This window comes from Trachemys scripta, chromosome 14 (genome assembly GCF_013100865.1).
Source record: "Trachemys scripta elegans isolate TJP31775 chromosome 14, CAS_Tse_1.0, whole genome shotgun sequence".
Lineage (NCBI taxonomy): Eukaryota > Metazoa > Chordata > Testudines > Emydidae > Trachemys > Trachemys scripta.
In genome coordinates, this window is record NC_048311.1 from 6,789,917 (window position 1) to 6,813,780 (window position 23,864).

Genomic DNA, 23,864 nt, shown 5'->3' on the forward strand with positions numbered 1-23,864 from the left:
CTGTTCTCAGTGGTGGCAGATGACAGAACAAGGACAGTGGTGAAGACAAGTTTTAGCAGCAGGGGAAGCGAACACATTAAAAAGGTGCCACCTGCCATGAAGGAAAAAGAGAAAAAGAAAAAGAAAAAGAAAACCCCCAACTGACTTGGAGCGGCTGAAGGACCCACCACCAAAGACCCCGAGTGGCTGAAGGGCCCGCTGCGGAAGTGCTGCCGAAGACCCGGAGCGGACCCAGAGCGGCTGAAGGACCCGCCGCCGAAGACCTGGAGCGCCGCCGAATGAGTAAAAGTGCCGCCGAAGACCCGGAACGCTGCTGGGTGAGTAAAAATTAAAAAGGCGCCATTTTCCTGCTTAGTGGGAGTAGCCGCTCCCCCTGCTCCCACCCTAGCTGCACTACAGAACAAGGAGCAATGGTCTCAAGTTGCAGTGGGGGAGGTCTAGTTTGGATATTAGGAAACACTATTTCACTAGGAGGGTGGTGAAGCACTGGAATGGGTTATCTAGGGAGGTGGTGGAATCTCCATTCTTAGAGGTTTTTTAAGGCCTGGCTTGACAAAGCCCTGGCTGGGATGATTTAGTTGGGAATTGGTCCTGCTTTGAGTAGGGGGTTGGACGAGACCTCCTGAGGTCCCTTCCAACCCTGATATTCTATGATTCTATATCCATTGTAAGAGTTAATTGTTCCTTAATGGGACATCAACTTGAATAGTTCATTCGCAATGTGGACTGGATGTAAACTACCTCATGGGTGTTACCCTAGTAGCAAACACATTTGAAATACAAGTATATAGTCACCATTTGTAACTTTTTATACAAAGAGGATACATGCATACAAACAGGATATTCATATTTGATAGATTGTAACTTTTCCATTTTTTTTTCTACATGAGAGTGTTCAAGTAAAATATTTGGATTTTAGCATAAACTGCTCTGAGTTCACAAATAAAAGTTCTTGTTTCCATTCATCTGATGTTTTCTCCCACTTTAATTAATCCTCATTGGAAGTGATATTAGTCCATCACAGAATGAGTTCTATGGATATAAGATTTGTGGGCACGTAGCCCTATTTTGTATTAACTATGCCCCCCCCCACTGCTATCCCACACTGCATTGCATCACACCCATGTCAGCCTGTGTGCTTACCTGTATGTTCTCTACTACCCCAGGTGGCTCATCTTCACCAGCTGAAATCTCCCCACTTGTTGTAAAATAAACCACTGTACTTGGCTTTAAATAAAGAAGAGTTTATTTAAGTAATCAGAAATGGCAGAAGAAACCAATAACCAATCAAATCAATAAGGATTATGCAAATGAGATACACCAGATGAAAAATGGTAAATAAAATGAGTGATACAATTTACCCATTCTTAAAATAACCTCCTAATTAAATATGACATTCTAAAATAGAAAGCAAGTATTAAATGGACTAGTGTTATAAAACTGAGTATAAAGTTCAAAAAACTATGGGGATTAACCACAATGGTATGCACTTAATTATTTAGGATACTAAAAAAATCCACAGGTTGTTTATCCTAATTAAGATTAACTAGTAGCTAAGCATTATTGATAGAATTAAACAGCTAAACTTAAAAAAATAGTATCAAATAACCAAGTATAAATTCAGTATAATAACTAGTATACCACACGGTGATTCAACTTGCTACTAAAACTTTTAAACTAAAAATGAATTTGGACAAAACTAGATAAATTGGGTAGGATGGGAGAAGTGAAAGTAATGACAACTCAACAAAATCTAGTAAAACTCTTACTATTTCTCTTACTTCAATCTTATGAAGGTAGCATAGTGAAGCTAAGAATTCACAATTATATAATTATTACAGTTGAAAATTCAGAATTGTTTAGACATGTGTCTAGCTGGAAAATAATTACAATGAACCCTGTACAAGCTGTGGTACAAGAATCACCCAATGTGATTATTATACAACAGATCAGAGCCAAGAGGATTAACTCTGATTTGGTGGAGTTAATAGGCAAGTTTACAAGTGTGAACATTCAAAAAGCAGTTTAATTAATCAAATGTTAATTCAATTTAATGAGACAAGGTGGATGAAATAATATTTTTATTGAGAATGCTTTCAAACTTGTCTCTCTCACCAACCGAAGTCGGTCCAGTAAAAGCTATTATCTCACCCACCTTGTCTCTCTAAGATTCAGGGACCCACATGGCTATGACAACACTACATATTCAAATTAAAGTTAATCAAGAAGGTTGAGGGAGTGTTCTTAGCTCTCTCCTGCCGACAAACAGCAGCTACACTGGGTTCCTTACAGTGGCAAGGCGTTAGCAGCACAGCTGTGCCACTGTAAGCTGCGCAGTGTAGACATCGCCTTAGTCTACTTTAAGGGCTTGTCTACACTTACATTTTATAGCACTCTAACTTCCTGGCTCAGGGGTGTGAAAAATCACCCCCCCTGAGCGCAGCAAGTCTGAGAGCTTTAAAGCGCTAGTATAGACAGGCTCTGAGCCGTGCTCCCAGCGCTCAGAGCTATTCCCCTCATGGAGGTGGATTACCAGGAGCACTGGGAGAGCTCTCTCCCAGCACTCACGCTCAACCACACTCGCACTTCAAAGCGCTGCCACGGGTTTATATGACTTTGGTATTTTCCAATGAAGAGTTTCTACCAGTCCAAAAGTCTGGTTTTATGGAATAGATCTGAACTCCAGTGGATTAGGTATTCTAGGAAAACACGCGCCAAGACTAATGTCTATCTTCCTTGCAAGCACAGAAAGTACCTGTGCATTTTAGCAATGAGCACTGATTTCCTAATTTTTTCTGAACTTTAATGAAGTGGCTCTGCTCACCCTCCCAGTCCCTTCTATTTTTGTGGGTGAAGTCTTCTTCTTTGTAGCTTGGTTTAGGATTCTTTCTTCTGGGAAACATCTTTCCCTCCAAGCTACTTATTATTGGGATTCTGGAGTTTAGCATCCCAAGGACTCTCAGTCAAAGAAAATTGCTCTCTTAGGGAGAGTTAAACAAATACTTCTCATGTAGAATGACCCAGCTTTCTCTGAATCAGGGGTTGATATGCTGATCACAATCTGCTGGAGGTAGGTTTTGCCGGACAGAGCTTTTTGCAGTTTTCCCTCTAATTTTTCCACCCATGTGTGGAATGAATTTTGTTATGTGCACCAATATGGAGGTGATGTGTGACACGTCACCTTCATATTGGTGCACATAACAAAATTCATGTGATGGGGTGGGGCCGAGGAATTCTTGTGGGAGGGGGCTCAGGGTTGGGATGCAGGGCTGTGAGGGCTCCAGCTGGGGGTGCAGGCTCTGGGGTGGGGCCAGGGATGAGGCGTTTGGCGTGTAAGAGGGTGCTCCAGGGCTACGGTGGGGAAAGAGGATTCCCCCAGCGCTCTCTCCCCACAGCAGCACCTGGGCTGGGGGGGGAAGAGGTGCCTGTCCTTGCCGCGGGAGCTCTGAGGCTGGGGCTGCAGGATAGCTGCTCCTCACCTGGCCCCAGCAAGTCCAAGCCGGGGAGGGCCACCCAGACTGCACCAGGGTCTGGGCCACTCCACACCACCCCAGCCAGGTCCAGGCCGCTCCGGCTGTGCCTGGGCCCGATCTAGCCATGCCTGGGTCCAGGCCACGTCAGGTCCAGGCCACAGGGTGAGTTGGGGCCGGGGGAGGGGCACCCTTCCGCCATCTGTGGCAGGTCCCCAGGCGGGTTCCCTAAGCACTTGCACAGTGCTAAATAGGTTGCTACACAGCCATGCCGACATGCAGCTTACAGGGAACTTGGATTGTCTAGCCCAAACCCTTTTTTTATGCATAATCACTCCATGTGGTTGTAATGGGGGACTCAGTCTACCCCAAAAGGACATATTAGGCAAATTTCCATTGTCCTTTTTCTTTTGGAGAGGCATTTCCTTTTATTGCAGGTGGTCATTCATTAACTGGACAGGTCAAACTGTCATAGCAAGTTTCTTGTCCATCCAGCAGGGGCATTCAGGCATCACAAGAAATTCCTTTCCATCCTTTTCTTGGAGATTCAATAGCATAGAATCTGCCATCTCTTAGCTGAATACTTTTATACAGTGGACCAGGTTCAACAAAGGAGATTGAGGAATACCTCCACCTCTGAATATCCTATGGCTAGGGCACTCACTTGGGAGGTGGCAGATTGCTTGGTGAGGTGAAGGGATTTGAACAGCATAGAAACTTGAACCTCCTGGGTGAGTACCTCAACCATTGGGCTAAAGGGTATAAGAGAGGTCCTTGTCCTCTTTTCCTATGCCCCAGGTATTTTGTGTAGCGTTAAGTGACTTTGGAACACTCCAACTGGATGGGGCCCCATCGGCAGAGGAGCACTTATCATTCCTAGTTTATGAATCACAAGCAGAGACAGGTGCTTCCCTGGAGCCCAGACTTAGGTACCTATGTACATGAAAAGGGCAGGACTCAGGACACCTCTGTCTCCTTAGCATCTCCCATTGGCTAGCTTAGGTGGCTCCCCAGCTAGCATGCTTGGTTTTGTGAGTCACATTCTGAGATGTCTCTCTCTCCCCATTCATTTTATAGACAGCCCGGGTGCCTAACTCAGGCTTTGTGGATCCCAGTGTTGTTTCTGTGATTGTCTAGAAGTGTGGTATCACAACACTCAGCATCGTAACGCTGAAGTCCCTTGGTGGATCCAGGTCTAAAAAACTATGAAGAATAAATGAGAAGTCACAGAATATAAGAGAGTTTTCTAGCACCAAACAAATTTAGGAGCTGAACAGAGGGTGTTCAGAGCTTCTTGAGAAGTAATAATCAAATCCCATCACAGCATGGGAATCTTATCTCAGCCTCTCGTCCTACAGGGCTCTGTTCTAGAACGGTGATTTCAGTCTCTGTTTTAACAACTATTGTGCATCCTTATTGCATGGCCACTCCAGCCTCGCCTGATCCTAATATTCAAAGCATTTACAGGCTGTCTCCAGTGTGGATTCTGTGATGCGTAATACCGGTTTATCTCCAATTGAAGCTTAGCCCACAGTCAGGGCAGTTATAGGGTTTTTTCCCCAATGTAGGTTCTCTGATGTAATAGAATGTGTGAGGCTCAACTAAAACTTTTCCTGTACTTATTGTATTTGTAGTGTTTCTCCCTGTGTGGGTTCCCTGGAGATTATAGGAACTAAGCTGTTACAGAAACTTTTCCCACAGTCAAGACATTGATAAGGGTCTCACTCTGCTATGGATTCTCTGATGTGCAGTAAGGGCTGAACGTGTACTGAAGTTTTTCCCACATTCGGGGCATTTAAAGGGTTTCTCCCCTGTGTGTATTCTCTGGTGAGTAATAACATTTGAGCTTCGACTGAAGCCTTTCCCACAGTCAGGACAATTATAGGGTCTTTCTCCTGTGTGGGTTCTGTGATGTAATAGAAGGTTTGAGATGTGACGAAAACTTTTCCCACACTCCTTGCATCTGTAGGGTCTCTCCCCTCTGTGGATTCTCCAGTGTTTAGTGAGGGCAGAGCTGTCACTGAAGCTTTTCCCACAGTTGGGGCATTTGTAGGGCTTCTCTCCTGTGTGTTTTCTCTGATGTCTAGTGAGGTCTGAGCTTCGACCAAAGCTTCTCCCACACTCAATGCATTTATAGGGTTTCTCCCCTGTGTGAATTCTCTGGTGTATAATAAGATCTGAGCTTGAACCAAAGCTTTTCCCACACTCAGAGCACTTAAAGGGCTTTTCTCCTGTGTGGACTCTCTGATGTTTATTAAAGTGTGATCTGTCACCGAAGTTTTTCCCGCACTCATTACACTTATAGGGTTTCTCTCCAGTGTGGATTCTCTGGTGTCTAACAAGTTTCAAGAGCTGAACAAAGCTTTCTCCACATGTTGAGCATTTGAAAGGTCTCTCCCCCGTGTGAGTTCTCTGATGTAAGAGAAGGTTTCCATGCCGACTAAAGCTTTTCCCACACTCGTTGCATCTGTTGGGTCTCTCCCCCGTGTGGATTCTCTGGTGTGATAGAAGGTGTGAGCTCAGACTAAAGCTTTTCCCACATTCATTGCATATGTAGGGTCTCTCCCCCGTGTGGATTCTCTGGTGCAATAGAAGCTGTGAGCTATGACTAAAGCTTTTCCCACATTCATTGCATATGTAGGGTTTCTCCTTCATGTGGGTTCTCTGATGTGATAGAAGGTATGCATTCTGACTAAAGCTTTTCCCACACTCATTGCAGCTGTAGAGTCTCTCCCCTGTGTGGATTCTCTGATGTGCTAAAAGGTTTCCACGCCGACTAAAGCTTTTCCCACACTCGTTGCATGTGTAGGGTCTCTCCCCAGTGTGGATTCTCTGGTGAATAGTGAGAGTTGAGCTCTGACTAAAGCTTCTCCCACACTCGTTGCATTTGTAGGGTCTGTTTCCTGTGTGGGTTCTCTGGTGACTAATAAAGGCTGATCTCCAGCAGAAGCTTTTCCCACAGAAACTGCATGTATGGGGTCTATCTCCACTGGGGATTCTCTGTTGAACAGTTTCTTTGATTTTCTTGACCACTCGGCTCCTGTGAGTAGATTTACACTGGTTCTCCCTTGCATGGTTTCTCTGCTGCCTCTCTGGCTTGCACTGACTTTCACTGGCTTCTCCCTGCTCAGCACACTGAGAAACATCCTCTTCAGATCTTCCTGATATCATCTCACCTGGTTCCACATGCTCAGGACCTTCCTGTTGAGGATTCCCCTCCTTGTTCTCACTCACCATCCTCTCACCTGCTGGGATAGGGAGACAATCCAGACAGGAGTCACTCCCTGTGCTGGGGGGAAAAAGGAACTTCAGAGAGGAAAAGCAAAGGTGGACCTTGATGGTTCTTAGGGTACCTAGGACTGTAAGTCATCTAGTTACCCACCTGCATCCAGCATGATGCAGACATTCTTGTGCTTAGCTGGGTGTCAGCTTGTCACACCCAATGGCCCCCTCCCCTTAGGGAGTCCCCTGGGAAGACAGATCAGCACTGTATATTGCTAACGCTGTTGCAAGCTTTGCAAAGCATTTTGGGAGGGTTAAAGGTGTGTGAGTGGAGAGTGGAAGGTTTCTTTGTAGGTCACAAGAGGCCAAAAAGGGGGGTGAAGAAAAAGAAAACAGCAGAGAACGGGTTAACTCAACACTGCAATTAACAAGCTCAGTTGAAGATAAGAGAACTCCAGCCCAAGGCCAGCTGCTACCCGCCAAGACAGAAGGGGGGGGGGGGGAGAGTCCAACCCCCCCAAACTCCAACCAGCTGTGAGAAAAGAAGAACTAAGTGAAACACAGAGCTGCAAAGATAACAGCGAGACCAGTGAAGGCCAAGACAGAAAAGAAAACAGTCTCCAGAGCCGGGATGTTTTGGGAAAGGGAAAGAGACCACAGAAAGCGGTTTGGACTGGCACAAGGAGCACCAGGACCAGAGGTCATGGAATGGAACACCCCCAAGGAACCCAGGACTTAAAACCCTCCTGAGAGCTGGAGCAATTCGGAGATTACAGCGGATCCCCCAGACGACCTGGGCCCAGGGCAAGAACTCCCATCCACCCCTTCCCCTCTTCTTACATTATACCCAGGCCTGGCCAGCTTTGGGTAGTGCATGTTTGGGTATGAAAGTGGGTTAGGGCTTGGGGATCTAATGCTTTCTTTCTTCCCCTGAGTGACATGGGAGTGTTCCCAGCATTCTCAGATGTATTTTTATTATTTTATTAATAAAGCTTTAAAAATTTAGACACTTGGTGTGTGCCTCTGTGACGTTATTGATATAATCTAGGACCACATAGATCATTGTTGCAACCAAGGTCCTGTAGTGGCACACAAATCTTGTATAAAGGGGGTCAAATGGGGTGTCTAAGACAAGGTTATGGTTTACTGGTTATGATTATGCTGTCTAGATGTGTGTATCAATTTTGTAGTTGAAGTTATGAATATTGGCTCTATACTGTCTGTATTTCAAACTTAGGCTATGCTGCTGGGTGACATCCCAGACAAACTGGTGTTAGCTCTGCCTAGCCTGCTTGATGGCCCATTAAGGACCATCAGCTATACAATGGACCCATTGAGAGAAGGCAAATATGCCTTGAGACTCAGCAAAGTATGCAGGAACTTGCCCATGTGACTCCAGACTCCATTTTGCTGTAATTTTCCACAGTAAGAACAAAGAGGTGTTCTTACACCTGGAAAAGACTATATAAGGCTGATGCCTCATCTCCATCTTGTCTTCAATCCTGCTTCATACCTCTGGAGGAACTTTGCTACAAGCTGAAGCTTTGAACAAAGGACTGAGGACCCATCTCAGCGGGAGATGTATTCCAGAGACTTGATTTGAACCTGCAGTTTATTCTATTGCTGCTGCAAGCCTGAACCAAGAACTTTGCCATTACTGTATGTAATTGATTCCATTTAACCAATTCTAACTCTCATCTCTATCTTTTTCCTTTTATGAATAAACCTTTAGATTTTAGATTCTAAAGGATTGGCAACAGTGTAATTTGTGGGTAAGATCTGATTTGTATATTGACCTGGGTCTGGGGCTTGTTCCTTTGCGATCAGGAGAACCTTTTTCTTTTACTGGGGTATTGGTTTCCATAGCCATTTGTCCCCATAATGAGTGGCACTGGTGGTAATACTGGGAAATTGGAGTGTCTAAGGAGATTGCTTGTGAGACTTGCTGTTAGCCACTGGGGTGAGACCGAAGTCCTCTTAGTCTGGCTGGTTTGGTTTGCCTTAGAGGTGGAAAAAACCCCAGCCTTGGGCTGTAACTGCCCTGTTTGAGCAATTTGTCCTGAGTTGGCACTCTCAGTTGGGTTCCGCCAGAACTGCATTGTCACAGCCTCGTCATCTCCTCCCCAAAAGATCCTGTGGCCCCAGCCTGATCAACAGTGGGCCCAGGCAGATTGGTAATGAAAATCTGTCCCAAGCTCCCTGACACTACCAGTCTGCTAGCCACTAATGCACTCTCCTCTGGAGATGCCAGTCTTTACTTTGCCTTGCAGGTTAACAATAGGTGCACCTTAATCCCCAAGTCCCTTTGAAGCATTCCCCTGTAGTGTCCAACCCCTTATCCACAAACCATACAAAAAAATACCAAGTTGCTGTCCCCAAAGGAAAAGCATACACACTAGCTGGTATGATTCAGTTCAGGATCAACATCTAGCTTAGATATATCTATAGTGAAAACCACAATAAGTTCATTAATAAAGATTCAAGGTTCAAGTGGCAGTGAGTAAGGATATTGAAGACATACACAACAAAAATCATAACACTCTTTCTAGAGACTTAACAGGGTAACCGCCTATCTAAAGAAGTTTTATCTCAGCCAATGTCTTCTGCAGCATTTCAACCAAGGTTGGTTGAGATCCTGTTTTCATGAAGGTAACCAAACCACCTGTTTACTTCCTAGGTGCAGGATAAAAGGGTGTCTTCTTTGCCTTCCATTTATATCCCCAAAATTCATTCTTTGTGCTCCAAGTCAGCCACCCTCTAGGAGGTGGCAGCGTGGAGGAGGGGAACACCCGGCTGGGAGCGGGCTGCACACTCCGCCTGCCCCAGCCGGTGCCAGGTCTGCAGCAAACCTGGCAGCCCACGTCCTTCCCTCCCCACCGACCTTCAATTCACCTGCAGGCGGGAGCGGCATGGAGCCCTCCCCGCAGGCAGCGCAGCGGAAGGGGCCGAGTGGTGAACGCCCCGGCTGAAGGAAGGCCTGGCCGACCCCCTTCTCTCTCTCCCCGCTCTCCCTTTCCCTCCCCCCCACTAGCCGGCCCCCCCCCCCGTTTTTTTTTTTTTTTTTTGCTTCGCCGCTCCGACCGCCCTGAACATTTGTTTTGGGTCTTTTTTGCTTGGGGCGGCAAAAAAGCCAGAGCCAGCCCTGTATGTAAATGTGTATCCATGGCACTGGATTCCAGTACTTAATTTACATCTCAGCAGAGAGAGGTGACTAAACTTCTCCTATCTGACAGAAAACCTGTTTGTCAACTTGTCACGGAATGTGGGGGACTCAGTGCCCTACACCCCTCTTCCTGGGATTCACCATGACTCTCAGCCAGTCAGTAAAACGGAAGGTTTATTGGACAATAGGAACACAGTCTAAAACAGAGCTTGTAGGTACAACCAGGACCCCTCAGTCAAGTCCTTCTGGGGGGCAGGGAGCTTAGACTGCAGCCTTGGGGTTCCCTGCATTCCACCATCCAGCACAAAACTGAAATAAAAAAAAAAAAAAAAAACCTCCAGCAGGCTCTCTCCTCTCCCCCCAGCTCCTCCTCTAGCCTTTGTCCAGTTATCTGGGCAAAGGTGTCACCTGGCCACACCCCCTTCCCAGCTCAGGTTACAGGCTCATCCCCTGCTATCCCATCCCCAATGCAGACAGTTCCAATAAAACTAGATGATATTCCCCGGTCAATCCACCCCACTCCCTACTGCAACACATCTCTCCCCCCTTTGAGACTGAACTGAGCGGGGTCACTCTGACCAGTGACCTGGGGAAGTTCAGGACCCCCTCTCCAGGACAACACATCCGCTATCAAGTTGGCACTTCCCTTCACATGGACCATATCCATATAATAATCCTGCAGGAGGAGGCTCCACCTCAGGAGCTTGGCGTTGGCTCCTTTCATCTGGTGTAGCCAGGTCAGGGGAGAGTGGTCGGTGTACACGGTGAAGTGTCGCCCAAATAGATATGGCTCTAGTTTCTTGAGGGCCCACACCATGGCCAGGCATTCCTTCTCAATGGCCACATAGTATTGCTCCCAGGCTAGCAACTTCTTGTTCAGGTACACGATGGGGTGTCTCTCCGCATTTTCATCATCTTGCATTAACACTGCGCCCAGTCCCACGTCTGAGGCGTCAGTGAACACCATAAAAGGCTTGTCAAAGTCTGGGTTTGCCAAAACTGGGCCACTGACCAGAGCCTCCTTCAGGGCCCGGAGAGCCTCCTGGCACTCCTTGGTCCAGACCACCTTGTCTGGCTTCCCCTTCTTGCATAGCTCAGTGATGGGGGTGGCTATGGAGCTAAAGTGGGGCACAAATCTTTGATAGTACCCCACCAGGGGGGGAGGGATAGCTCAGTGGTTTGAGCATTGGCCTGCTAAACCCAGGGTTGTGAGTTCAATCCTTGAGGGGGCCATTTAGGGATCTGGGGAAAAAAATCTGTCTGGGGATTGGTCCTACTTTGAACAGGGGGTTGGACTAGATGACCCTCTGAGGTCCCTTCCAACCCTGATATTCTATGATCCCAATAAAGGTTTGGACCTGTTTTTTGATTTGGGGGGCAGGCCAGTCTCTGATTACCTCTACTTTGGCTGGTTCTGGCTTTAGGCAGCCATTCCCCACCCAGTGACCTAGGTAAGATACTTCAGCCATCCACACCTTGCACTTCTCAGCTTCCTGTCTCCACCTGGTTTCCAGGGGGAGCCAGTACTTGTCTCAGGGAATAGGTCTACTAAAGGGTCATCACCCTGCTCCTCCCAATGTCCACACATGGCCAACACCACATTCCCCCTGTCATAATATGGCTTCATCTTATTCACATGGTACACCCGGTGGTGGTGTGCCCGGTTAGACAGCTCCACCACATAGTTTACCTCATTTAGCTGCTTGACAACCTCGAAAGGACCTTCCCAAGCAGCCTGTAGTTTGTTTTTCTTCACGGGGATGAGAACCATCACCTGATCCCCGGTGGCATAGACGCAGGCCTGCGCCGTGTGGTCATACCAGACCTTCTGCTTCCTCTGGGGTCTGGCTAAATTCTCCCTGACCAGGCCCATGAGCTCAGCAAGTCTCTCTCAGAAGATCAGGACATACTCCACCACTGACTCTCCATCGGGAGTGGCCTTCCCCTCCCATTCGTCTCTCATCAGGTCCAGGGGCCCCCTTACCCTCCTTCCATATAACAGTTCGAAAGGCAAAAATCCAGTAGACTCCTGGGGTACCTCCCTGTACGCGAACAGCAGGTGAGGTAAGTACTTGTCCCAATCCTGCGGGTGCTGGTTCATTAAAGATGATGCTAAAAACTTTTGAGTTCCATTGAACCTCTCCACCAGCCCATTGGACTGGGGGATGATAAGCTGTGCCGGACCCCACATTTCTCCCACAAGCACCGGAGCAGGGCCGACATGAAGTTGTATCCTTGGTCTGTCAAGACTTCCTTGGAGAACCCCACTCGGCTGAAAATGGTCAGGAGCGCATCTGCTTCAATGGAAGCTAAAGGCACTGCCTCGGGGTAGCGGGTGGCGAAATCTACCACCACCAGAATGTATTTCTTTCCCAACCGGGTCACCTTGCTGAGAGGTCCCACTATGTCCATGGCCACCTTCTGGAAAGGTTCCTCTATGATGGGCAAAGGTCTCAAAGCTGCTTTCCCCTTGTTCCGGGCCTTCCCCACCCTCTGACAGGGGTCACAGGATTGGCAATATTGATGGACAATGGTAAAGACCCTGGGCCAGTAAAAGTTCTGTAGCAGCCTCTGCCTGGTGCGCCGGTACTCCACCTCTCCGAGGGGAATAGCTTGCAGCGCTGCGAGAGAGCGTGCAGCGCTGCAGGCGCTGATTACACTGGCGCTTTACAGCGCTGCACTCGGGGGGGGGGGTGTTTTTTCACACCCCTGAGCGCAGCAAGTGCAGCGCTGTGAATTGCCAGTGTAGCCAAGGCCTCAGCCAGCCAGTAAAATGGAAGGTTTATTGGACAATAGGAACGCAGTCTAAAACAGAGCTTGTAGGTACAACCAGGACCCCGCAGTCGAGTCCTTCTGGGGGGCAGGGAGCTTAGACCGCAGCCTTGGGGTTCCCTGCATTCCACCACCCAGCACAAAACTGAAAGCAAAAAAACCTCCAGCAGGCTCTCTCCCCTCCCCCCAGCTCCTCCTCTAGCCTTTGTCCAGTTACCCTGGCAAAGGTGTCACCTGGCCCCACCCCCTTCCTGGCTCAGGTTACAGGCTCATCCCCTGCTATCCCATCCCCAATGCAGACAGTCCCAGTAAAACTAGATGACATTCCCGGGTCAATCCACCCCGCTCCCTACTGCGTCACACAACTCTGCCATGACACAGACTTTAAACCATATTTTCAGGATCTAGACACACACCCTTCCGCAGGATCCGTACATATATTTCACAACAATATTAATTTCCACTGTGACCCCAATTTTCATTTAAGACTGCACAGGTCATTCTTTGGTGAAACACAATGTACTTACAAGAATCAGGACATTCCTGTAACCCCCTTGCCACCTGGCATCCTGGGGTTCTTGCATCACAGAAACAAACCAAAGTAACTGCTGGGAAGATCAGCAGAACTCCACCCCCCGGGAAAAAAAACGCTTCTCCAGAGGAAACAAAGGAGGGGACCAATTCCACCTCCACCTCCACATCACAGCTGAACACTCAAAGAAAATGGGAGCTCCAGCCAGGGGTGAGTCATGCTGGGCAGGAAGCCACAAGGATATTACACCTGCTAACGTGGGTAAAACAAGGCAGAACAAACCCAGCTAACTGCCCAGGAGATAAATCAAATACCCCTCCCAGTCCTTGGTCAGGAGCAAGGACCCGCTAGCTGAACCCCAGGCACAGTAATGAGCACAGCTGGGCCCCATCTGAGCTGCCTGATGGGCCAAGCCACCAGGGGCTGAGGGGCTTAGCAGACCTGCTGTGGCTGTTCAGTGTATTTGCCCATGGCTGTGGTAGCTCCTGCTTATTCCCAGCCTTACTCCTGCCTTGCCCTTTCCTTGCCTCAATCCAGGTAACTGCTTCTAGCCCTCACCTCCCATTTCTGACTTCAGCTGTAACCCTGGGTTCTGGCATCCAGCCTCAGATTCCAGTTCTGACCCTTGGCTGCAGGTTCCTGATCCTGGCTGTGACCCATGGCTCTGACCATTAGGACTGACTCCTGCTTTGACCACTAGACATGACCACCCATGTCCTGGTCCCCAACACCCTTTCCCAGAGGAGAGGGAGGAGGGGATCAATTTTGCCTCCCCTTCCTATCAGAGTATGGAAGAGGTGAGGGGATACACAGTCAGACGTCTAGACCCCTGTGTGATGTCTGCCATAAGGGTATAAAAACGGAGCCACTTTATCAGATTCATCACGAGTGGTCATCTTTACAGATTTCGCTTCCTCAGAGCCCTGGAGAATAGGCAGAGGCAGGAAGTGGTTTTTCCTCTCCCTGCCCCTCACCTTGTCCCAGGAAAGTCAATCTGCCCCGGGGTGCTGCAGGAAATGGAGCTGGGCAGTGATGGGAGCCGGGAACCTCCCTCCCCACTGATTGCTCCTGTTGCCCCTGCCAGTCTCTATCCCTGTCTCCCTCCCACCCCCTCCTCTCGGGCTGGGAGACTCGGTCCCTGGCCCGGCCTGGGGCGTTCGCTCTCCCGGAGCTGGCTCGGCTCCTGCAGGCGCTCAGGGGAGCAGCTAAATATCTTTAGCTGATAAAGAATCATAGAATATCAGGGTTGGAAGGGACCTCAGGAGATCATCTAGTCCAACCCCCTGCTCAAAGCAGGACCAATCCCCAATTAGATTTTTGCCCCATATCCCTAAATGGCCCCCCTCAAGGATTGAACTCGCAACCCTGGGTTTAGCAGGCCAATGCTCAAACCAGTGAGCTTATCCCTCCCCCCATAACAATCAGCAGAGCCTGAGATCCCAGATGCCAATGGACTCAGAGGCAGAATCAGCATGTGACCCAGAAGTTTAGCCCCAATATGCTGCCTCAGAGAGAGAGAGCAGCCCCACCCCCCTCAGTTAGCAAATAGCCAGACCCCTCTAGTGACTACGGCTACCATCACCCACTCCCTGTGATCCCCCTGGGGATAGAAATATGCCACCAGCATGATTTGCTACTGCTAGAAGCTACTAACACCTGGGCATTCTCTTTTGCTGCCCCATCACAATTTGCTGCCTGTGCCTTTCCCCATACCCTAGCCCAGAGATAGCAGATTTTGAGGGCTGGGGACATCCCCATCACGATTTGCTACCTCCGCCCTTTCTTCATTCTCTATCTTTCCCCAGGCTATAGCTCAGTGGTATCAAGTTGTGATGGGTGCTACAACTTGCTACCTCTCACCTTTCCCCTTCCTCTGATCCAAGAGTAGCGAGTTGTGGTGGATGGGGCACTCCTGTCACAGCTTGCTACCATTGTGAAATCTCTATTTTGCATTTGAAAAGAAAGAAAGGTATTTTTGTAATTGGGAAAAGCATTCTAAAGAGTTAAACCTCGGGCCTATTGCATGTAAAACTCCTAATGAAGGTGTTATTTCTTTATTAGTCTCTGTGATGAAGTGGGGATTTTCCCTTGTTATGTTGTGTGTGTGTGTGCCTCAGTTTCCCTGTGTATTGCACCAATCACTAGGTGGTGGGAATAAGGGTGTGTGACTTCTTCAGGGGTTGCTCCAGCTGCCTGCACAGATGCTATGGCCGCCCCTTCATAACCCGAGACCCAGGAGGGGGATGTGACTAGGTGACTCGTGGCTCCTAAAGCGAGATAAAGGCTGAAGGAGGAGCAATGGGTAGGGCAGGGGCCAGGCAGCTGGAAGTGAGTCAGTCTCGGCTGGCTTGGAGCTCAGGGGGAGGGCCAAAGCCCTGGCTCTGGGCTCCCCTCCCCCCAAGATGGACTTGGCTGAAAGTCACTGATTTCTGTGCTAACAAGTTCTGTTCTATGCTGTGTTCCTGTCGACTAATAAACCTTCTGTTTTACCAGCTGGCTGAGAGTCACATCTGACTGTGGAGTTGGGGTGCAGGGCCCTCTGGCTTCCCCAGGAGCCCCTCCCGGGCAGACTCGCTGCGGGAAGCGCATGGTGTGGAAGGGGATGCTGAATGCTCTGAGGTCAGACCCAGGAAGGTCGAAGCTGTGTAAGCTTCTTGCCCTGGAGACAGTATGCTCACAGAGAGGAGGCACGCTCCCCCAGAGTCCTGACTGGCTTCATATGGAGTAGTTCCAGATCATCGCCCGGGTGACTCCGTGACAGTCTCTTTCCATTGTAGATCAGTCCATGGATTGTCTGTTAATGCACAGAACATTGAAACTAGTGTAAAGTATTGAAAACAGTATTTGAAATATTTATGTATACCTTTTAAACACAAGCTATTAGGCAGAAAAATCTACCATTGTTCTTCATATGGACTTCCCACTATCACCGCTGTTACACACATTGAACAAGTTTTCAATACAAAATTTGCACTTCTGTGCTTTGGCACACTCATGTCAGCATGTTCCCCTCTGATCACATTTCAGACTCATTTTCTCAGGCCTTTTCCCCACTGCTTAAACTGAGATGCCTTATCCTCACAATGTTTTTTCCTCAGAATAACTCCTGCTCCAATAGGCTATGCTTTGGCCAAAAGTAAATTGTCATTCTTCAGAATTAAAAATAAAAAGAGAAACCACCAACAAAATAATACCCATAGACACAGGAAAACCTAGTAAAAAAAATTTAAGGTACAAGAGTGAACACAACCTTTGCAAGGGTTTCTATGGGTTTTAACCCCCAGACTGCTTGCATTGTAAGCAAGAATCATATCCCTAGACCAACAAACAATGCTTTGGCCCAAAAGCAATTGTCATTCCTTAGAACTGTGGGGAAAAAACAGGCAAATCTAGCTATAAAATGTAAAAGTAGTGCATCTAATTTTACCTTTAAAGGTCTCTTCCATGGTGTCTCACACCTTAAAGCAACAAATTGAAATTCAGATCCTAATAAAGCTATAGCTCCTAGACCAACAAACCAGGCTTTGCCCAAAACCTCGTCATTCCTTAGTTTTTTCCTCTCTCTCTGTAACATATGTGCATAAACTTCACATCCTCAGTGTTATACCCCATAGACATGCCCTTTATAAGGGAAGAGAATAAGAGAAATTGGTGGGGGGGGGGGAAGGGTTTGAAAGCCTCTGTTAATTTCTTTAGTTTAAAAGGCTTTAAATGGTTTTCCATGGCACCCACCCAAATGGGGGTCTCTAGACATTCAGACTCAAATACCCTGGGATACTTAACAGGCATCAGCTATCTCCCCATGAAAACATAGTGGAGACAAAGCACTTTAGTTTTTCCAAAAGGGAACCAAAGCAAAGGAGTAACAGAATAATTCATGTCCAAAAAAAATAAAAAAATAAAAAATTTGGGAAGTACAGAAAAATAAACTTGTCAGAATGAAGAATTTCATTGAAAGGTATCACAAAATACATAGCATACATAAAAGTCTATGAAATTAAAATATGTAATTAAAAGGATACACAATTCAGTAGAAAAATCAACATGTATTCATTTATTTAATTTGTTGAAGAGTAAATTGTGCACTTCAGTGTTCACAGGATGGGGAATTACTTACAGAAAAAAGGATTTTTAATACATTTTCAATTACAAAGGGAGTGGGGAGTCGCATGTTACTGGAAGTCCGGAATGGTAGTAACTGCTATAGGAATGTACAACCATTTTAAGTATATGAATTCTTTGGGTGAGGTGACAGCAAAAGTATGAAGAGTGTGTTCCCTAAAGGCTCAGAAGCAAAAAAAGAAAGTTAAAAGAATCCCAAATGTAATTATTTATGTATTTTCATTTCATTCTTCTTGGGTATATAACTCATGATTTTGAATACTTCTGGTTATTAATATGTCCAGGATTGTGTACTTATATTTAGTGAGAATTACAGCAGAAGTTCACCTTTGAGAAGGATTTCAGAAAAGATAGTATAGTAGTGCCCTTAGGGTTAGATTTTTAAAAGGTATTGAGACACATAAGAACATAAGAAAGGCCGTACCGGGTCAGACCAAAGGTCCATCTAGCCCAGTATCCTGTCTACCGACAGTGGCCAATGCCAGGTGCCCCAGAGGGAGTGAACCTAACAGGCAATGATCAAGTGATCTCTCTCTTGCCATCCATCTTCATCCTCTGACAGACAGAGGCTGGGGACACCATTCCTTACCCATCATGGCTAATAGCCATTAATGGACTTAACCTCCATGAATTTATCCAGTTCTCTTTTAAACTCTGTTATAGTCCTACCCTTCACAACCTTCTCAGGTAAGGAGTTCCACAAGTTGACTGTGCACTGTGTGAAGAAGAAATTCCTTTTTTTGTTGTTTTAAACCTGCTGCCTATTAATTTCATTTGATGACCCTAGTTCTTGTATTATGGGAATAAGTAAATAACTTTTCCTTATCCACTATCTCCACATCACTCATGATTTTATATACCTCTATCATATCCCCCCTTAGTCTCCTCTTTTCCAAGCTGAAGAGTCCTAGCCTCTTTAATCTCTCCTCATATGGGACCCGTTCCAAACCCTTAATCATTTTAGTTGCCCTTCTCTGAACCTTTTCTAGTACCAGTATATCTTTTTTGAGATGAGGAGACCACATCTGTACGCAGTATTCGAGATGAGGGCGTACCATCGATTTATATAAAGGGCAATAATATATTCTCAGTCTTATTCTCTATCCCCTTTTTAATGATTCCTAACATCCTGTTTGCTTTTTTGACTGCCTCTGCACACTGCGTGGACATTTTCAGAGAACTATCCACGATGACTCCAAGATCTTTTTCCTGACTTGTTGTAGCTAAATTAGCCCCCATCATATTGTATGTGTAGTTGGGGTTATTTTTTCCAATGTGCATTACTTGACATTTATCCACATTAAATTTCATTTGCCATTTTGTTGCCCAATCACTTAGTTTTGTGAGATCTTTTTGAAGTTCTCACAGTCTGCTTTGGTCTTAGCTATCTTGAGCAGTTTAGTATCATCTGCAAACTTTGCACCTCACTGTTTACCCCTTTCTCCAGATCATTTATGAATAAGTTGAATAGGATCGGTCCGAGGACTGACCCTTGGGGAACACCACTAGTTACCCCTCTCCATTTGAGAATTTACCATTTATTCCTACCCTTTGTTCCCTGTCTTTTAACCAGTTCTCAATCCATGAAAGGACCTTCCTTTTTATCCCATGGCAGCTTAATTTACATAAGAGCCTTTGGTGAGGGACCTTGTCAAAGGCTTTCTGGAAATCTAAGTACACTATGTCCACTGGATCCCCCTTGTCCACATGTTTGTTGACCCCTTCAAAGAATTCTAATAAATTAGTAAGACACGATTTTCCTTTACAGAAACCATGTTGACTATTGCTCAACAGTTTGTTTTTCTATGTGTCGGACAATTTTATTCTTAACTATTGTTTCGACTAATTTGCCCGGTACAGACGTTAGACTTACCAGTCTGTAATTGCCGGGACCACCTCTAGAGCCCTTTTTAAATATTGACGTTACATTAGCTAACTTCCAGTCATTGGGTACAGAAGCCGATTTAAAGGACAGTTTACAAACCTTAGTTAACAGTTCCGCAACTTCACATTTGAGTTCTTTCAGAACTCTTGGGTGAATGCCATCTGGTCCCGGTGACTTGTTAATGTTGTTAATTAATCAATTAATTCCAAAACCTCCTCTCGTGACACTTCAATCCATGACAGTTCCTCAGATTTGTCACCTACAAAAGCCAGCTCAGGTTTGGGAATCTCCCTAACATCCTCAGCCGTGAAGACTGAAGCAAAGAATCCATTTAGTTTCTCAGCAATGACCTTATCGTCTTTAAGCGCTCCTTTTGTATCTCGATCATCAAAGGGCCCCACTGGTTGTTTAGCAGGCTTCCTGCTTCTGATGTACTTAAAAAACATTTTGTTATTACCTTTGGAGTTTTTGGCTAGCCGTTCTTCAAACTCCTCTTCGGCTTTTCTTATTACATTCTTGCACTTAATTTGGCAGCGTTTATGCTCCTTTCTATTTGCCTCACTAGGATTTGACTTCCACTTTTTAAAGGAAGTCTTTATCTCTCACTGCTTCTTTTACATGGTTGTTAAGCCATGGTGGCTCTTTTTTAGTTCTTTTACTGTGTTTCTTAATTTGGGGTATACATTTAAGTTGGGCCTCTATTATAGTGTCTTTAAAAAGCGCCCATGCAGCTTGCAGGGATTTCACTTTAGTCACTGTACCTTTTAACTTCTGTTTAACTAACCCCCTCGTTTTTGCATAGTTCCCCCTTTTGAAATTAAATGCCACAGTGTTGGGCTGTTGAGATGCTCTTCCCACCACAGGGATGTTGAACGCTATTGTATTATGGTCACTATTTCCAAGCAGTCCTGCTATAGTTACCTCTTGGACCAGCTCCTGCGCTCCACTCAGGACTAAATCTAGAGTTGTCTCTCCCCTTGTGGGTTCCCGTACCAGCTGCTCCATGAAGCAGTCATTTAAAGTATCGAGAAATTTTATCTCTGCATTTCGTCCTGAAGTGAAATGTTCCCAGTCAATATGGGGATAATTGAAATCCCCCACTATTATTGAGTTCTCTAATTTCCCTTAGCATTTCATCATCACTATCACCGTCCTGGTCAGGTGGTCGATAATAGATCCCTAATGTTATATTCTTATTAGGGCATGAAATTTCTATCCATAATGATTCTATGGAACATGCGGATTTGCTTAAGATTTTTACTTCATTTGATTGTACATTTTCTTTCACATATAGTGCCACTCCCGCCCCTGCACGACCTGTTCTGTCCTTCCGATATATTTTGTACCCCGGAATGATTGTGTCCCATTGATTGCTCTTAGTCCACCATGTTTCTGTGATGCCTGTTATATCAATATCCTCCTTTATCACAAGGCACTCTAGTTCACCCATCTTATTATTTAGACTTCTAGCATTTGTGTACAAGCACTTTAAAAACTTGTCACTGTTTATTTGTCTGCCCTTTTCTGATGTATCAGATTCTTTTTTATGTGAATGTTTATCATCTGATCTGGCCCCTACTTTATCCTCTTCCATCCTCTGCTCCTGACTATAACCTGGAGATTCTCTATCATTAGACTCTCCCCTAAGAGAAGTCTCTGTCAGAGCCACATGCTCCTCTGCAGCAGTCGGCTTTTCCCCATCTCCTAGTTTAAAAACTGCTCTACAACCTTTTTAATGTTTAGTGCCAGCAGTCTGGTTCCACTTTGGTTTAGGTGGAGCCCATCCTTCCTGTATAGGCTCCCCCCATTCCAGAAGTTTCCCCAGTTCCTAATGAATGTAAACCCCTCCTCTCTACACCATCGTCTCATCCACGCATTGAGACTCTGAAGCTCTGCCTGCCTACCTGGCCCTGCGCGTGGAACTGGGAGCATTTCTGAGAATGCCACCATAGAGGTCCTGGATTTCAGTCTCTTCCCTAGCAGCCTAAATTTGGCCTCCAGGACATCTCTCCTATCCTGCCCTATGTCACTGGTACCTACATGTACCACGACCACCAGCTCCTCCCCAGCACTACACATAAGTCTGTCTAGATGCCTCGAGAGATCCGCAACTTTCGCACCAGGCAGGCAAGTCACCATACGGTTCTCCTGGTCATCACAAACCCAGATGTCTACGTTTCTAATGATCGAATGTCCCAATACTAATACCTGCCTTTTCCTAGCAACTGGAGTTCCCTTCCCCGGAGAGGTAACCTCAGTGCGAGAGGCAACCCCAGCACCGTATGGAAGGAGGGTCCCAACTATGGGAAGGTTTCCCTCTGCTCCCGTTGACTGCTCTGCTTCCCTGGGCCTTTCATCCTCCTTAAAAGCGCAGGGGCTGTCTGACCAGAGATGGGACAATTCTACAGTGTCCCGGAAAGCCTCATCAACATACCTCTCTGCCTCCCTTAGCTCCTCCAGTTCCACCACCCTTGCCTCCAGAGTCCGTACGTGCTCTTTGAGGGCCAGGAGCTCCTTGCACCGAATGCACACATACGCCACCCACCCACGGGGCAGGTAATCATACATGCTACACTCAGTGCAATAAACTGGATAGCCCCCACTCTGCAGCTGGGCTTCTGCCTGCATTTTCTCCTAGTTAACGAAGGGGTTGTTTAAAGCAAGAAGTTTTGAATGTACTTTGGGCTATAGGTTTTAAGGGGAATAAAGGGTATAAGATAGAACCAGCAAGGGACCCGTGCTCCCTTCCTGCTCCCCTTCCAAACTCCCTTGCGAAACTCCTTGTTAGCAGCCCCTGGTCGCTTGTGCGCTGCTTTATAAAGCCCTGGCCTGGGTGAATGCCCCGCCCACTGATTAAGGCTCAGCCAATTACCAGAGGCTTCTAGCCTTCAGCCCTTCCTTTGAAGTTCACAGCTTCCAACTGCCAGCCACAGCACACGGTCCTTCAAACAACCAAACAAACAGACTGACAAACACAAGCTCAGCACACAGCAAGTAACCCCCAAACACAAACAAACACACACTACAGACAGTCACTTACCCCAAGGGTCCTGTATTTGCTCCTCCTTCACCTGGAGAACTCCCTTGCGAAACTCCCTGTTAGCAGCCCCTGGTCTCAAAAAAAGTGGGATTTTCAAAAGAAAATAGGTACTTTCAACATTTGAAAAATCTGGCCTGTGAAATGTTTGGGAACCAAGTTCTACACACAAGTGTGACTTGTAAAAAAGCACTAGGGTGCTGGATTGAGAGGCAAAATAAAAATTGACAAAGGCAATCAAAGGAAACTGAAGACATTAATTAAATTAAATAGCACAATGACATCCATCTGCACAATGTTAATGGAGGTAAATTAGGGTTACCATACCTAATAAATAAAAAAAGAGGACCCTCCACGGGGTCCTGGCCCCGCCCCTTCCCCACCCCCAGCCCCGCCCCAACTCCGCTCCCTCCTCCCTCCCACTCCCAGCCACGCGGAAAGGGCTGCCCGAGCGCTACCGGCTTCACAGTTTGCCGGGCAGCCCCCAGACCCTGTGCCCCCGGCAGGCCGGCACTTCCCCAGCGCAGCTGGAGCCCGGGAGGGGAAGCGCCCAGCCGGGGGCGCAGGGTCTGGGGGCTGCCCGACAAACCGTGAAGCCGGTAGCGCTTGGGCTTCGGGCAGCCCCCTGGCCTCCGGACTCTGCGCCCCCAGCCGGGCACTTCCCCTCCCGGGCTCCGGCGGCGCAGGGTCCGGAGGCAAGGGGGCTGCCTGAAGCCCATAGCGCTCAGGCAGCCCGGCTCTTAAACAGAGCCAAAGAGTCAGGGGAGGAGCAGAGCCGTCATTTTCCCAGACAAGTTCGGCTTTTTGGCAATTCCCCCCGGACGGGGGTTTGAGTGCCGAAAAGCCAGACATGTCCAGGAAAAAGAGGACGTATGGTAACCCTAGATGCTAAGAGGTATCAGAGAGGGAAGAGCTGCGTTATCCAGGCATTGGGATGCCTTGTGCCTTTAAGAACACAGTCCTGGGAAGCGGATGCTGAACTGCACCATCCTGTGAGGTTTTGGGGGTGGAAAGCCAGGCTCTGACCCTCCCCTCCGCGTTTGCAACCAACGCTGACCTTGGGCTCAGCCCACCTAGCGGGAGCTTTTATCCCTTCCCTGTCCCTATCCCGTGGGTTCCCCTCTGCCACTGGCTGTGCCTGTGCCTCCTTAACCCTGGCTTCTGCCCCTGATTTTCCCGTTCAGCCCCTCTCCTTCCCCTGCCTGCAGCCTGTTTGCCCCCGCACAGACTGTGCCCACCCCACACACCCCCATTTGCCCTCTCTGACCAGATCCCCCGAGGGTCCTATGAGCCCGCTCTCTGCCAGCAGAGCAGCAAGTTCCGAAGGGCAGCAGCTCTTTGTAACATCCCCCCCGCCCCTCCCGGAGCGGAGCTGGGGCGAGGAGGGGCCGTTGGTGCAGTCACTTTCCTGCCCGGCCCCAGCCCTTTCCCCCGGGTCTCTCCCCTCACCTGCAGGCTCCGACTCAGTGGCTGGTGTCGGCAGGGGCTGGTTCCAGCCCTCGGAGAAAGTCCCCCGAGCTGGGCACAGAGAGGCGCTAGGGAAGGGCTCTCCCCGCACACACCCCGCAGGGGAGTCGCTGATCCAGCCTAGAGGCTGTGCTGTCCCCTCCCACCGCACATCAGGGGAGCGTTTGCCCGCCTCCCTTGCCGGAAGCAGATAC

The 23,864-nt window shown here is 47.6% G+C and overlaps 1 protein-coding gene across 7 annotated transcripts; it reads right to left on the reverse strand.

Annotated features, from left to right (window-relative positions):
* Positions 1-674: 674 nt before the first annotated feature.
* On the reverse strand, positions 675-23,844 carry LOC117887163 (zinc finger protein OZF-like). Of its 7 annotated transcripts, XM_034789475.1 has the most exons (4): positions 23,653-23,844; positions 22,207-22,275; positions 15,838-15,953; positions 3,228-6,718 (listed from the first exon to the last, which is right to left on the reverse strand). In XM_034789475.1, the coding sequence occupies exon 4, from the start codon at positions 6,705-6,707 to the stop codon at positions 5,172-5,174; it is 1,536 nt and encodes a 511-aa protein (XP_034645366.1). In that variant the 5' UTR covers positions 6,708-6,718; positions 15,838-15,953; positions 22,207-22,275; positions 23,653-23,844; the 3' UTR covers positions 3,228-5,171. The 7 variants fall into 7 exon arrangements, 6 of the variants coding, with proteins under 6 accessions (XP_034645366.1, XP_034645370.1, XP_034645369.1 ...); XR_004648123.1 differs by lacking the exons at positions 3,228-6,718; positions 15,838-15,953 and adding an exon at positions 675-1,227; XM_034789479.1 differs by lacking the exon at positions 15,838-15,953 and having other exon boundaries at positions 3,228-6,715.
* Positions 23,845-23,864: the final 20 nt, after the last annotated feature.

Bases quoted from the DNA above. Each gene is read 5' to 3' on its own strand.
- LOC117887163 (XM_034789479.1), bottom strand. From the start codon at position 6,707: ATGGTGAGTGAGAACAAGGAGGGGAATCCTCAACAGGAAGGTCCTGAG.